The following is a 16,376-nucleotide window of genomic DNA, read 5'->3' as shown; positions in this document are numbered from 1 at the left end:
TACATGTGTATATTGGAAGATTTGGAAGTGATGTACAGGAATTATACATTAGAAAAAATAATAATCAGGTACTCAGATGTCTGATGGCTGTATATTTACAGATTTTTATTCATATGTCACATGTTTTATAAATTAGCGCTTTCACCTAGTCTTGTAGGTTTATCAAATTTTGAGAGAAACCTTGAGAGAATGTTTCTTTTTATAGTATTATTGAATGCATAGAGGTAGATATATATATATATATAGGATAGTAAGAGAGGGTGATGAATGGAGGGAAAAGTGAGAGCGAGAGAGTGTGTGTGTGTGTAAGTGTTTTTGTGTTGGGAGAGGAAGGAAGGAAGGAAGACTGAGAGAGAGATGGAGGTCGTGGAGCCGCAAAGCGTACAGCACCGTCGGCCGAGCGCACTGGTCGTCGGGCGGGTGACGGCTGGATGAGAATTGCGCGGTCAGCAGCAGCGAGAGCGGCAGCAAAAGTGCGGGTGTCCGCCGCTGCAGCTGCTGCTGCACTGTTAGAGGACCGACGAAGATGACGGCAAGGGGGTCCGGCCGCGGCTTACGAAATCGGCTGGATCACGCTGGAATAGGAGGAGACAACAACGACGACGCTCGGTTGCTGCGGCAGCGGTAATGATCCTTCACCTTGTTACGACTTTTACTTCCTCTAAGCGATTGGGTTCGGTCGTCTTCTCCGGGCCATCAGAGAACGCGCCGACGACGGCGCGGAACGCCGCCGCGCGTAAGCGGACTCGTCGGCCAGATCTGAGGACCTCACCGGATCGTTCGATCGTTTGTAGCGACGGGCGATGTGTACAAAGTGCAGGGACATGATCGACGCGGGCTGATGACCCGCGCCTACCGGGAATTCCTCGTTCACGGGGTTGGCTCCAGGCCCCGATCCCTATCACGGCAGATGGTTCAGAGGTTTCCCGACCCTCTCGGGCCGGGGGCGACGCGCCCGCTGATACCTCCAGTATAGCGTGCGTGCAGCCCCGGACATCTAAGGGCATCACAGACCTGTTATCGCTCCGCCTCGTGCGGCTTTCTGCCGGCCGTCCCTCTAAGAAGCGCTGCGTTCGCAAGCCGACTGGCCCGGGCGCGACAGTGTGCCGCCGCCGGGCTCGCGTGGGCCAGGCCGACCGGGTCAGCGCCGCCGCTTCGCAACCGACGCCGTAACCACAGCGTGACCGCCCCCGCGAGGGAGGCGGCAGCTGCACGCGGTCGCAGCGCCGGACGCGAAGGAGTGCAGCGGCAACGGCAAGCACGGGCCGCGCGCGGAGCTACCGACGACGGCTTCGGCGCCGCCTCGCTACCGGAAAAGCACTAATCGACGCGCTAGTTAACAGGCCGGAGTCTCGTTCGTTATCGGAATCAACTAGACGGATCGCTCCATCAACTAAGAACGGCCATACACCACCACCCACCGAATCGAGAAAGAGTTATCGATCTGTCAATACTACCGGTGTCCGGACCGGGTGAGTTTTCCCGTGTTGAGTCAAATTAAGCCGCAGGCTCCACTCCTGGTGGTGCCCTTCCGTCAATTCCTTTAAGCCTCTGTTTTGCAATCATACTACCCCCGGAACCGACTATGGTTTTCCGTGTCATCGAAGCGATCGCCGGCGGAGCGCCAGCGGAACGCCAGTCGGCATTGTTTACGGTCGGAACTACGATGGTATCTGATCGTCTTCGAACCTCCGACATTCGCTCTTGATCGAGGAAAACGTGCTTGCCACACGCCGTCGCTGCAGTGCGTCTTGCAACGATCCAAGAATTTCACCTCTAACGTCGCAATACGAGGCCATTTTCCATCATTCCATGCTTTTCGTATGCAAGCCAGCGGGGCTCGCATTGAGCACTCTAATTTTTTCACAGTGAACGTACCGGCCGCCTCGGACACTCGGCGAAGAGCACCCTCGGAGGAACCGTGCGGGCTGAAACGACTGGGAGGTGGTCGCGCTAACGCAACGCGTGCGGCGACGCCTGACGACGCCTGCCTCGTGACTCCCGCACGGACCCGCGTGACGGCGACGACGGCCGGAGCGGCGGGACGCCGCGCGTGGGCGTGAAACCGGACGGGCGAAGACGGCAGGGGCGGCTGACGCAGCGGCGGCGATGCGCGCAGAGCTCCGCGGCCCGACCGCGCACGCACCGGCGAATAGGGCCGGGAGTGTGAACGGACAACCGAAGCGGACGCGCGCGAGGCGCGCCCGCGACGGCGCCGTCGCCCCGAACGTGCTGGGGTACGTTTACGAGACCCGAATCCCGACTATGAGCTTTTCAAAAGCAACAATTTTAATATACGCTACCGGAGCTGGAATTACCGCGGCTGCTAGCACCACACTTGCCCTCCGGTCGATCTTCGTTAACAAATTTATACTCATTCCGATCGCGGGGCCTCGACAAAATCCCGAGTCGTTATTTTTCGTCACTACCTCCCGTTCCGGGAGTGGGTAATTTGCGCCCTGCTGCCTTCCTGAGATGTGGTAGCCGTTTCGCATGCTCCCTCTCCGAAATCGAACGCTGATTCCCTGTTACTTCTTGCCACCACGGACGGCACTTACCGGGCCGTCGACAGTTGATAGGGCGGACTCGCGGGAAGGCTAGTCAATACTAGCCCGTGCGATCGTACTGACAGTTATCCAGAGTCACCAAAAATTGAAGGGCGTGAAGCCGCCGCACGCCTCGACCCGCGTGCGGAGCGCGGCGGCTGCTGCGACGGCCCGTACGCGTCGGTCTTAGTCTAATATTTGCGCCGCGACCAATGTGGAAGGCCGACCGTATCGTCATAACCGGTGAGTGGGGTGCGTGGTTGCGCAGCCCTGGACCGGCCGAGCGGGCGCCGGCGACGCCGCGCGCGCGAACAGCCAGAGCAAATAATAAGAATATGAAAATAATAGTTGAAAAATAAAGTTATAGGTATAGATATAGCATAACAAATATTAAAAAAATGGAGAAGAAAAAGATGTTGAATCAAAATTAGATTTAATACAAAATTAGACTCAATACATTCGCACGTCTCAAAAGACAATACAAATATGTAAGAGAAAAATTATAATCACAGTAATTATAATTTCCTTGAGCAAGACTCTTTATTTTACGTTGCTCCTGTCCACTCAGCTGGCAAAAATGAGTAGTATCTGTATTTCATAGGGCCGGCCTTATCTCACTGTGTGCCACGCTGAATCTCCCTGAGAACTACGTTAAGAGCACACATGTCTTTGGAGTACTCAGCCAGTTGCACGTTAATTTTACGAGCAAGCTGTTCCGCTGACAGTATCAGCTGGGACCCTCGTCGTTGTTATTGACGGAGTGGTCTTATATATATATATATATATATATATATATATATATATATATATATATATATATATTGATAGAAAAGGTAAGACAACAAAAGAAAGAAAAGAGACCTCGATATTGTGTAAATAGAGGAATTTATCTGTAAATAATATGTGACAATTATTCAGTAGCCATGATAAAACTCCGAGTTTCGGATGTCGGGGCGGAAACCCACGCCACCATCTCTTCAGTTATCTGGCCATCGAAGATTGCTATGAAAATGACCGTTAAAACAAAGGGAAATAACTGTGTGATTGACCGTTATTAAGACAAAAGAGCTATTAGAATGACCTCTAAGTGAGGGGGGGGAGTAAAGGTAAGGGAGTAAAAATGTCCATAGTATTCGCGTAAGTGCACCAATCCGTACTTACACATGCGCGCCCGCACACCCACGTACATGCGCCTGTATGTATATATTCATCCACCCTCACTCGAAACACACACATGCTCACCCACACATTCGCCAAAAATTATATACATACCCGCACACACGCTCGCACACACGCGCGCGCGCGCGGGCACAAAAGGGTTCATGCACACGTCTATATACGTACATGCACAACAAAAAACAGGGCTAAATGCAAAATACAGAAAAAAGTGTAAAAAAAAAGGTGTAAAAAAGCAATAAGAGTAAAACAGGTCTATATACGCACATACTCGCATGCGCGCACACACACACACGTCTATATACGCACATACCCGCACACACGCACACATTCACAACGCGCACAAAATGTTTCATATACACGTTTATATACGTGCGTCTATATACGCGCGTCTATATACACACAGGGTGGAAGGTAGAATACAGAAAAAAATATGTGTAAAAAAATATATGGGCTATAAACCTATAAAGCAATATCTCTATAAAAATGTAAAAAATATTAAAAATATATAAGAAATATAAGTAAAAAGTATAGAGAGATAAAAAGCTTGTACGTGGACACAATATAGAAAGCAAATCCTATCTGTAATCTCGGGGGGACTAAAAACGTAACAAATATTTAGCCACATGTGGACATAATCCGAAAAGTTCAGTTCTTGAATTTAGACATGTGGCGGGGTCTAAGCTGCTTTTCCAGATGAGCCATCTTTCTATATCACAAAAACCACACGTTCCGCTGCCGTTGCTGCAGGGCTTACACTTGGCTAAGATCTTCCAATGGATGTTGTAACTGACACCTTTATCGTTTAAGGACCATATATGACTGGATAATTTGGTCGTTTTCCTTTTATCCCAGTGCTTGAGGCTCAAGGTGTGATTATTGAACCTGGCCTTGAAATTACCCTCTGTAAGGCCCACACATTTCTTCATCGAAACTGTATCCTTAGTGGATATAGAGTCCATGGTGGCTTCATAAATGATGGTCTCCGACATGCAAGCTCTATTTAGCGGGCACAAATTTTTTATCCCTGCACTAACAACTGGTTTCATATTGTGGTTTGTGTGTGTTGTGTGCGATTATATTTTTAAAATTAGTAGTTGGGCTGAAACTGATTTTTAAGTTATGTCTATTGAAGAGCTTTCTGTAACTCTGGTTGACTGGAAAATGTCTATCTATCAGTGCTAAGAAATACTTGCTTATATTAAAGGTCACTTCGGGTGAGTAGAGGGGTGTGAACCAGATAGTTTTCTTATTCTTGTTTCCTTTTCTTTATTATTGGACTGGTGGCAGGTATACATAAACATATTTACCTATGTATGTATGTATAGACATGCAGATCAACAAACTAACTGATCGATTGAATGTTAACTCCGAATAATATTATTTATATTGTCTTTCATTTTTCATTTAAAAGGCTGTGGTGAAAATTGGTATACTTGTAAATACAATAATACATGCTACCCTTACACTGAAAAATGTGATGGAATAAAAAATTGTCCCAATGGAGAAGATGAAAATGGTTGTGGTAGTAAGTTTGATTTATATTTATATTTCTGCGAATATAATTCTTTATAATTAACATTTATTCCATAATTTTTGTTGCGGTAGTAGTTACAATTTAACAAAGAAAAATAAATTTTGTTAAACGCTTCATAAAATGTTAACTTCATTATTGTTATGATTATCATGATCTTCATCATTTTGTTCACTACCAACCCCGCCATTACTACCATCGCTTTCATTACCACCATCATCATCATTATTGCCATTACCACCCAGGTGTACAGAAATATATTTGAAAACACTGCTACAATGCAGCCTATTCGATCTAACGGTTCCGTTTTAGAGTTAATAATATGATTCTTAGATAGGCAGAGATTTATATGGAACAGTGGATCTGCAGGTCATATCTATTGATTTGGCTGATTACCTGCATACGCAAACGTGAGGTCAGTCAAAACTAACGCAAGTAATAACCGATAACATCAAACGGTTTGGCATGATTGTCAGTATCATTTAGTATCTGTTGTTTTATGCTAGTATGGATTGAAAAGGTTTGCTGTAGCACTAAGAATTTCCTTTCTTAATATTGGTTTCAAATTCCGCCGTGGTCGACTTTGCCTTTCTTTCTTTCGGTGTCGATAAATTAAGTACCATTTGCGTACTAGGGTCGATCAAATCGACTGCCCCCTCCCCCAAATTTTCGGGCCTTGTGCCTAGAGTAAAAAAGAATATTGATTTGGCACAATGCCAGCCATTTCGGCGTCGGGATAAGTCGATTCAAATGATACTTGTTTCATCGACTCCGAAAGAATGAAAAAGAAAATATACGTCGGCGGAGTTAGAACTTAGACCGTAAAAACGAAATGCTGCCAAGCATTTTTCTCGGTATGCCAACGATTCTTCCAGTCCGCTTCCTGTCCCCTTCTCAATATTAACGCACTCATCATATATTACCTGTCACTATATAGTGTTAGTTTAGTCTATATGTATATAAAAAATCACATTATATAACATTGCCAGAGTAACCAACCTGTATACACGAGCTGATACTTTTAATTCCTACTTTCTTAGTTTCATCGATTTTATCCTTCACACAAATTAACATTGCAACATATCTCTCTCGAGCCTTCAAAGATCTTCCGCATCGGTGACCTTACTTCAACGCTATGTTATCATTGCATTTCATGCACGAGCGAGAAGTACTTTGTTCCTATATGAAATTGTATGACAATTCTCTGACTCGTTCCATCTCACTTTCTTTCTTTCTTTCTTTCACACACAAGTTCACTGTCCCTCTCTCCCTCTGTCCTTCCATCACTCTGATTTAATTTCTCAACAGCAACCTAACTCTTTCATGATATTGCCTAGATAATTAGAAACAGTGATGAGATCGATGGAAGTGGCATACTGATAACAGAGTACCGCTGCAGAAAATTAACCGAGATAGAGTATGAGATAGAATAATTGAACTTGGGCTTATCAGTGACAAACCGATATCAGCAGTTATTTCTACACACAGACACCAATTAAGGCTGAAGGGTGACAGCTTTTTTGAGGCCCATGCACAGGCTACTGCAACCATAAGTGACGGAGAACTTTTTGTCATTGCAGGAACTTTTAATGAACACGGTTGAGCAATGCAAAGATGACATTGGTGGATATGGTACAAACAATGAGAATAATCAATGTTTTTGGAGTTTTGTTATGCAAATGACCTAAACACATACGATACAATTTCAGTCACTTGATCACTTACAAATCAGACGAAATGACAAGTTATTTCTTTATTGTTACCAGTAAACGAATAAGTGCCCAGTACTTAGCAGAAGAAAAATTGATCAACCAACAAGGTAGTGTAAGAATTATACGGACAAAGATTCTAAAACAAAACAATTTAGAAAAGGAATACAGGGAAGTTGAAAGATACTTCAGCTTTATGTCCAAGGAAATCCTAAATGGCATTCATGACAGAAAGGTAGAAAAGAATGTAATTTATAATACAGAGAAGACATAAGAGTTTCAATGAATGAAAATCCCGTTCAGAGCTACATTGTCGAAATGTGGCTTGTGGAATTTACCATGTGATGTAAACATCAGAAGGCTGAGGTGCTTTGAATTACTGGGTAAAACATCAGCGAGAATAAAAAATCGCTGGGCAAAAAGCGTGCATGTAATGATAAAGGCGCGTTGCCCTTACTGACTACGAAAAGAAAAAAATGTTGAAGTGGGCGAGAGAGAAGAGGAGAATGAATGTGTGTGAGCGTGCGTGTGTGTGTCTACTGCACTTAAACTTTACCATAGCATCGTCTAATGTTAAAGGAAATAGAGTCATGGGAAACCATAGCTGCTGAGATGCTTAAATCTTGCAAACTAAAGTACGACTTAGTCCTTAGATTAGGCAGTCAGACAATTCAGCAAGATGCCCAACCGAATGACTATTGCAGCTATCTCAGTATAAACCGATGCATCGATCTGCAGATGACCCTAAACAGGATCCATCGCTCTGTGATTTGATGTTCGCAATGAAAGTAAAAGTATCCAAAAACTTATAAGGACCATTCAAGCATTTTACAGCAAGTAAGGCGAGGGTCAACAAAGAGTCCAGCAATGAATTTAGTGCATAGATAGGCGTCGATTATATTTCCGAACCTATTCATTGCAGTTCTCCAAGCTTTAACAGGTCAGTTTAAGAATAAATATCGTTGGGAACTCTTATATGCTGATGATCTACTTTTTATAACAGAATATCTGTAAAGTATTTAGTGAAGAATTTTCGGACATGTTAAAAAACCTGCCTTTGAAATAACTTGAAGTGAACTTAGCAAAGATTCAACAACTATCAGGGAAATGGCGGTAATCAGTTTGTAGAAAGTGGACACTGGAAGCATGAAAGAAGTGATAATATCAAAAGGGGGCTAATAAAGAATTTAGACATTTTATATGACAGATACACGGGGCGATAGGCAGATGGTAAATAAATTGCCTCAAATGCTAGGGAGGTTCTTTAGAAGTTATTTATAGTTTCTTTTACCTTATTTAATTATTCTGAAAATATATGAAAAGATGTGTTATGGTAGTTTTTGAGAATGTCGAGGTAAAATGATCTGAGTGTAAAAATGCATATGAGAGAAACTTGTGGCAGTATACAGTTAGAAGACAATGTTTGTAGGGAAATCAAATGCATAAGATGACAACAAATAGCTAACGAATTACCACACGCTCAAAGTGAGTGGTATCTGAGAAAATGGGATAGTCGGGAAGACTTAGAATGATGTTGTGAAGCCTGATCGTATGAGGGATATCCATTTTGTATTTGCTAAGTTTTCATCTGATATCTCTTTACTTATTCAATACTCTCTTATCTATTTCAAATTTTCTTCTTCACTGAACCATGCCACTCTTTTGTTAACGTCTATCACGCTCTTGCCATCTCGACTATTCGTCAAGAGCACTCTCTCTTACTTGTGAATATTTTTCCTTCTCTACTTCTAGGCAACACTATCTCCCTCCAAATCAAACATCAGTGACATCCCTCACACCCTTTCACATGTGACTCTTTTCACAACTTCCGATTGCTAACATTATGTATATATCTCTGATCAACAAATATAAACTTCAAAAAGCCACTTTCTATGCTCTCATAACTATCTCCATCATTTTACTTTTTTCTTCCATACTGTCGTCTTAATCACTATTTCCCTTTCATACTCAGCTTCTTTCTCCATTTCACCTCAGTTAATCTCTTTCAAACTCTATCTCTTCTATTAATCACGTTGCCAGAAGCGAGCGGAAACAGCGTTAAGCAGCGAAAACTTTATTGTCTTACGGAATACAAGTAATCGTCATCACTACTGTCATCACCAAAAAATAAACTGAGTGCAACCAAATAAAGCGACTGGTGTTAGAAGGGACCTAGGCGTAAGGAAGCAAGCAAAGAAGGAGACATTTCTGCGAGATATTTCTCCTCCCTCATTGAAAAGGACAATAAACATTCTGATTTAGATTGTGCAAGCCGTTCAAGCTATGCCAGCCACCATTGAAAGAGAACGTAAAATAATGATGATGGCAATGTTGAGGAGGAGGAGGAGGAGGAGGAGGAGGAGGAGGAGGAGGAGGAGGAGGAGGAGGAGGATCGTGGGTAGCTCTCCAAGTAATTCCTTGGTTTTGTATAATTAGCACTTGAATGCACCTTGAAAATAATTACTACGCTTATAAGATTATTGCATGTGAAATATTGATTTCATGTGTAGATAAGAAATACACAGAGATTCTGTTGTACGGTTTTCTTAATACATGTTTGCACTGCGACTAATGAAAAAAGGTCTTGTTCAAGAATAGTGTTCCTGCTGGCACTGTTTTTGATTACTTAACAAGACCGTTTCCCATTTGTCAGTGGTTTTATGTTTGCTGATAACTGTTTCCTTTTTGCCATGTAAAATTTTAAACCACCTTAACCTCGTTTGTATATCTCTTCAATCGATACTTCAATCAGAATCAGCAAAACGGCAAAATGGCAGAAATAGGCACTGGGATGTGCACCTATGTTGACATGCCGTCTTGAAATGCAGTGCTAAAGTGAGAGAATACCAATATAAGTAGTCATATATGCAATTTCCAAAGAACATGAAGAGTGATAATACCTCGCATAGAAATTGATGAACTCAGTCCCCAAGGAATTCTTGTAGACTTTAATTTCTGCTTCCTTTATATTCTTCACCAGAAAAATCGTTAAATTAAACTGACACGTTTTTTCTGTCTTTGTAAACATAAGGCCAACTTTTGTAGGCTCGGTTTTCACTCAGTTCAATTAACTCCTAAATATTATTACTACTTAACTTATTCATCGTGGGGAAACTAAAGATAAAACAGTGTACGTAATATTTCAATGAACCACGGAATGTATTAAAATATCATTAATTTAGTTTATTACTCTAAAGGTCTGTAATCCATTACAAAGTTAAAGAATCAATATTACCAATGTTACAATTGATATTAAGGTGTTGAGTTGGGAGAAATGGTGCTTAATTTCTTACATCTACATTTTGAGTTAGAATCACACCAGAATCAGCTTTACATGTCTGATTTCCAGTTTTATTAAAAATAGAATCAGTTTGGACTTGAGTCTAACCAAAAGATATCAATCAATATCCTAACAAGCATTTTGGTAAAGAGTCGGCAAAAGTGTCAGCAAATTTAATCAAATAATTAGCAGCATTTACTATCCTTATCATTTCTCACTATTCTGAATTTAAATCATGCTAGGATAAACTGTCATTTATATTTCCAGGGTCAATAAGTGTTAGTAAAGTGATCCAACCAACTTTTAACATCACCGTTACAAAAATGATGTCATTCCTAATAAAAAGTATTCAATGTTTTAATCTGTACTCTGTCTTATTGATATAGGTAACAAACCAAAATATAAATTGACTGGTGGTCGAGATTTGTGGTCCGGAAAATTGAAAACGCTTAGTGGATCGGAATACTTGACAACATGTGCCTACTCTCTCCCTGAATGGACATTGAACACGATCTGCTCCAATTTTGGTTTCAAGTAAATAATTTATTAATTTATTACGAGTATTTTTATATTCATTTATTACAAGTATCTATATATTGATTTATTACAATACGTTTTATATTTAAACTGTTAAAAATAATAGCTGTCTAAAGTAATCTTTTCATTTTCTTTATATTACCACTCCTCTGCAGCACATATAGAATGAGACATGCACGATCCAGCTATAAAATTGCAACGGACTGCCACTGAGTGGGTTCTAGTTTTTTTGTGGCGCCTTCTGTAGCATATTCATTGTGCGTCGCCATCTTTATCTGCTGCTTCAGGCGTTGAGAACTTTTGTACTCGGTGCCCGCTTGTTCCACTGTTGGAATTTTTGCAGATTAGTCATTTTTAGTCTGGGTCCTTGTCCTCGACCTTCTAAACCAGGAGTTCAGAACTTCTGGTGATATCGCCTTCAGAGGCATTGGTCCACACAAGCCTCTCCATCACAAAAAGGAGCGATAATCAGGGGGACCATGAAAACAAGAGTGGGGGTCACTTCCTGGAAGCTTGAGGTTCACCTTAAACAAATCCATGCTTTGGAACTTTCTTCTACTCCAGTTGTCTTTTACTCCAAAACAACTCTTACAAAGCCCAAGGGCGATAGGGAATGGATGACGGGAGCATGTTTTGGAGAAACGTGAAGCTTCAGGTCCTGAACCTGCCGGCTGGGGGTGAATGTTTGATGGGCACTTTCCTAAGTTCCAGTGACTACTTAAAATTCCTGTCCTGTATTCGTGTCTGGGCTGGCCCTTTAGAAATATCGCTGCCCACCTCAATCGAGAAAGATATTATAAAAGGCAAGCTAAACGAAGTCGCCACAACTGCCCGGTTGGGAAACCACACCTGGCAGGTCAACATGTTTCGGCCATCATGTGATCGAAACAACAAGAAACTTGAGACTAAACAATATGATCTTTGGAGCATGGAATGTTAGAACTTTTCTCAACATTGACATCACTGAGTTAGTCTGAAAAGGACTGACTGGGCTCAATGTGGACATAACACCCTTAAGTAAAACACAGCTTTCAGGAGAAGGAAGAATAGAAGAAACTGGTTCTGGCTATATATTCTTTTGAGAAGGTAAGGATGAATTGGAGGGAAGAGTCTAAGGAATCGGTTTTGCTATTAAGACTTGCACCATGCAAGACCATCACATAACAACAACGAACGACAAATGACTCTTCAGTTAATACTTCCTAATGAGAGTTACATCACTTTAATTTCTGCTAATATTCCAACTATTGATTCTGATCAAGGAGTAAAGGATCAATTTTAGCAATAACTAGGTAATATCATTGTCAGTACACCACCAACGGACAAATTCTAGTTACTAGGGGATTTCACTGCAAGGGTAGGAAAGGACCGTCGCCTATGGCAAAATGTCATCGGTAAAGAAGGCGTCGAATATTGCAAATCCAATTCCTGCTACTAGGAATGTAATTTATTCACCACGAATACTCAATTTCAACTTCCAGCTTGCTTCAAGCCCACATGGGTGCATCCTCGATCTAAACACTGGCATTAAATAGACTTTGCCATCATAAGGCAAAAAGACAAAAGAGACGTACTCGTCACAGAATTGGGCCTTAATTCCGACGACTGCTAGATAGATCCACGCCTTGTCACTACACGCATGAGAATCACCATTCATAAAGACCAAGAATGCAACATCAACCATCATCTCGTAGAAAATATGACATCTCAAAACTCCAGAACCGTGCCACTGTAACCACCTTTGAAACCAAAATAAGCCTGGAATTTATTTCTAATTAAGTAAACGACGAGTTATCGATGAAGAACGGGGGACCATTCGCGAAATTGTAACAGAAACAACAAACACTATCATCCTCTTCAGCAAGACCAAAAACCAGGACTGGTTTGATGAAAACAATTATGAAATCAACAACCTGATTGAAACAAAAAGAATGTTCAATTGACTCATGAACAAGACTGAAGATCCAAACTAAAAAAGAAAAGCATTTCCTAAAGCTAAACGAGTGTGTCAAACAAAACTAAGAGAAGTGCAGAACATTTGGTGGCAACAAAAAGCAGTCGAACTTCAGGGATATGTAGGTGCACGTGATCTCAGTAATTTCTATGCCGGAAAACAATTCTTTGGACCAATACGAACATCAACTGGATCCTTTCGAGCAGCTGACAATACAAACAAGCTGACCGATTCACAAGACATACTCCTACGCTATAAGGAATATTTCTCCCCACTTCTAAATAGAAACTCGAACACAGCTGAGAAATTTCCCCAGAAACGTTCTAAACCATCCTCCTCAGCTGTGGATGAGCAGGAGGCCTATTTTTCATGAATTCAAGCAAACTATGGAGCAAGTGAGATGAAGGAAGTTTCCAGGCCCAGATAATATCCGTTTCGAGCTGATCAAACATGGAAGTTTACCCTTGTAAACCCTCACTTCACCCTCATGCTAGAGATATGAGAATCCTAACAAGTTCCTAAAGAATGAAAAGATGCATTTATAATAACGATCTTCAAACAAAATGATCGAAAAGCTTGTGGGAACTACAGAGGAATATCATTACTTTCCATCATTGGACACGTGTTTGCTAAGATTCTTCCAAAGCGGCTACAGACCGTAGCCGAAAAGATCATACCAGAATTTCAATGTGAATTTTGTGCCTCTCGTGGCATAGTTGATATGATTTCCTGCGCAAGGCAGCTCCAAGAGAAAAACAGGGAACAACATAAGCCCATTTCCTTGATTTCTATGATTTAGAAGAGGCCTCTGATAACGTCCCAAGAGCTGCTATGTTTTGGATATCCTGGTCACTTTGTCTCTCTGGTTCAACAATGCATGACAATATTTCTGGACGGTATTCCACCAAACCATGCTGTCAGAAGAATTTCTAATCATGTGCTGACTAGAACAAGGATGAGTCTTGGCACCTACGCTATTCTCCTTGTATCTGACTGCAATTCTCCACGAAGTTCCTCCAGGCAATCCAAGAGTTGACATGAAATATCGATACGGCGGATGTTTTCTAATCTTCAGTTGACTTCGATTTACACATCTAACCAACATGCAACATATCTCAGAACTTCAATACGCTGATGACAGTGCTGTCCTCTGTTATTCGGAAAAACTCCAACAGTCATGCATACACATGTTCTCGATAATCTTTCTAATAAGATTATTTTATTAATGACTATTTTAATGCAGAGCCAGAATCTTTCAGGTGCCTGCACTAAACGGTCCTTTATTTTAAATACTTCCTGAACAATGGTGACCCCCATTGAGATGATGTTTATCAGTCTCCCTTTCATCAACACTTCAAATATAATAGTACATGAGATTTAAATCTGATTTATTACATTATTCTAAAGATTGTTGAACGTCCATTCTTGGGAAACGTGAGCTTTGTGAGAAGGTACTGAGTGTTATTGAAGCACGTGTGGCCTTCCATAGCGTACTTCTGGTATCCAGGGCTAAACAACTGTTTCCAGCACTACAACGTATCCAGCAGCATTAATTCGAGGCTCTATGGAAAGATATAAGCTGACATGGCATTACATTCGTTACTCAGACGACCGTTACTAAAACAATCCCAGACGCTGGATGCTTAGTGTGCAACACTATGGGGACATCAAAAGGATCTGCACTTAACCAGTCGTCATTTCTCGTTTTAAAATTTTGGTCCTGGTCGAAGTCTTCCGTATTAGAGATGAAACAATGTACGCCATGTTCGAAGGGAGTTTTTAACCTCGTTAAGTAACTACCATCTGACAAGGATCAAACTGTATTCTTGTATCTTTGCAGGCATGAATAGGTCTTTCCTCAGCATTTATGACTTGTAGAGAAAGACCTCTCGAACCACAATTCTGACTTTCTGTGGCGAAATCAATTTTCCGGGATCATCATCGACAAAATCTTGAACCTGCAGGACGAATTGTGATGTTCTTATATTGCCAGAATGTTTAGGATTTTTTTACTCTTTGATACAGTTGAAATATTCCCATCAGCGGCTTCTAATTCCAATCGAACTTGGGGTATAAAAAATCCTCCACATATAAGACAGCTGTCAATTTCTAAGTCGCTGTGTTCCGTATATATGGCAATGATGCTAGAATATTATTTCATTTCATGTGTGAGAATTTTATCTGCCATAGAGTATCAGAAAAAAATGGAAGCATTTTACTTTTCTTGGGAGTAATATACTGATAGCTAATTGTCCTCAAATACACCTCGCATTCCGTATAGATACACCTAAAGACACACACGTATACATTGCGGAAACACTCATGCTGATAGCAATGAAATGTATCTTTTCTATGAAGCAATGCAAAACACTTGCAAGTCATATAGAAACAAGATATAATTATAAAAGTCTCTTTTCAAATAAAACCTATACTATATAGAAAGGAAACAAAGGAAATGAAAATAAGGTATTAATCTCTTGACCCCATGTTCACGAATTCGAACTTTATGACAGCAAAACACCAAATTCTGTCCCACATTAAGTTACAAAACATAAAAATAAGAATGTTTCATTTCTATTTCTTGGATGTTGAGTATCCATCAGTAAAATATTACTCCAATTGCCACCCCGGAACCCCGATGTAAAGTTGCTCTAATGAATAGACTCAATGCATACATAAGTAATGCACACCTTACTTCATTGCTGAGTAATTAGCTGTAAGAAAGACATCAGTTAGTAAAACAATTGATCCTGCAAGTAGTCTAACCCACATTAGTGTTAGTGAGCATGAAAAACGGTTGTAAAACGCTATCATAAAATATGAAATAGGAAACGAATAATGAAATGTAAATACCACGATTTTGTTTTCTAATTTAAAGCGGAACTTCATATTCGAAAAGGAAAAGCGAATACATTACAGGAGATTACATCTACTGCTATTATTATCGATATGGCTCTTTGAATTGTTATAAGAGTTCTTGTGAGCAGTGTCATTGCAATGTGCCTTATGTGTTCTGTTCTAATACAAGTAAGTACAGTATTTCTCTTTGCTGGTATAATATGAGAATATAAATGCAATGAACAATTTAACTTGAATCTATAATGCAGTTTACATTCAATATTTTGTTTTAAGCTACTAATACTTCAGTATAAGCTACTTCAGTACCGGCCTCAGTTGTAGGTTCTGAGAGAAATATGTTGATCTAGAGATGAAAGCGTCAAATCTCGATGGATGATTCACACGTCATACATTTTCGATATACTGTAGCTTGTTTCCAACGGTCAGGTTAGACTCCTGTAGAGAAGTAGAGATTGAAATAATTGTTGAGTAAAGGTTTGAAGTGAATTCAGGTACTTCTGCTGTTACCATCAATATATGCAAGATGATGGATCCGAAAGGATGGTAGGTGATAGACTGATAGCTTTAGAGGAGTTGTGTCAAGCATTTTCACTGTGAAGTTGGCTGCAAATCAGGAAAGCGAAAATAGAACCTGCATCTTCGGGATTACTAATCACGGATCCATCGTTGTTGTGAAGTGGATGTTAAGATTCTTTAAACTTAGTAGATAACTCTTTGGCAAGGGACCAGAAGAATCGGTTGCAGTCTTTGAGACGAAATAGCTTGAGAGTTGTGTGATGGA

At 41.1% G+C, this 16,376-nt stretch overlaps 1 protein-coding gene and 1 pseudogene across 1 annotated transcript in view; one reads left to right on the top strand and one right to left on the bottom strand.

The window, feature by feature from the left end:
- The window catches only part of LOC106877512 (MAM and LDL-receptor class A domain-containing protein 1), a 143,535-nt gene that overhangs the window by 106,017 nt on the left and 21,142 nt on the right, over nucleotides 1-16,376 (top strand). Inside the window, exons 25-27 of the mRNA XM_089349699.1 lie at nucleotides 5,137-5,250; nucleotides 10,632-10,779; nucleotides 15,615-15,763. Of these exons, the coding sequence (XP_089205825.1) occupies nucleotides 5,137-5,250; nucleotides 10,632-10,779; nucleotides 15,615-15,763 (411 nt within the window). The remainder of the gene's footprint in view (nucleotides 1-5,136; nucleotides 5,251-10,631; nucleotides 10,780-15,614; nucleotides 15,764-16,376) is intronic.
- LOC149136734 (small subunit ribosomal RNA) lies at nucleotides 634-1,574 on the bottom strand (annotated as a pseudogene; the record flags this gene model as incomplete).

The sequence above is a fragment of the Octopus bimaculoides genome, chromosome 3 (assembly GCF_046866305.1).
Source record: "Octopus bimaculoides isolate indiv1 chromosome 3, ASM4686630v1, whole genome shotgun sequence".
Lineage (NCBI taxonomy): Eukaryota > Metazoa > Mollusca > Cephalopoda > Octopoda > Octopodidae > Octopus > Octopus bimaculoides.
Note: the sequence above shows the minus strand (reverse complement) of the source record. Positions and strands in the feature narration are given on the sequence as shown.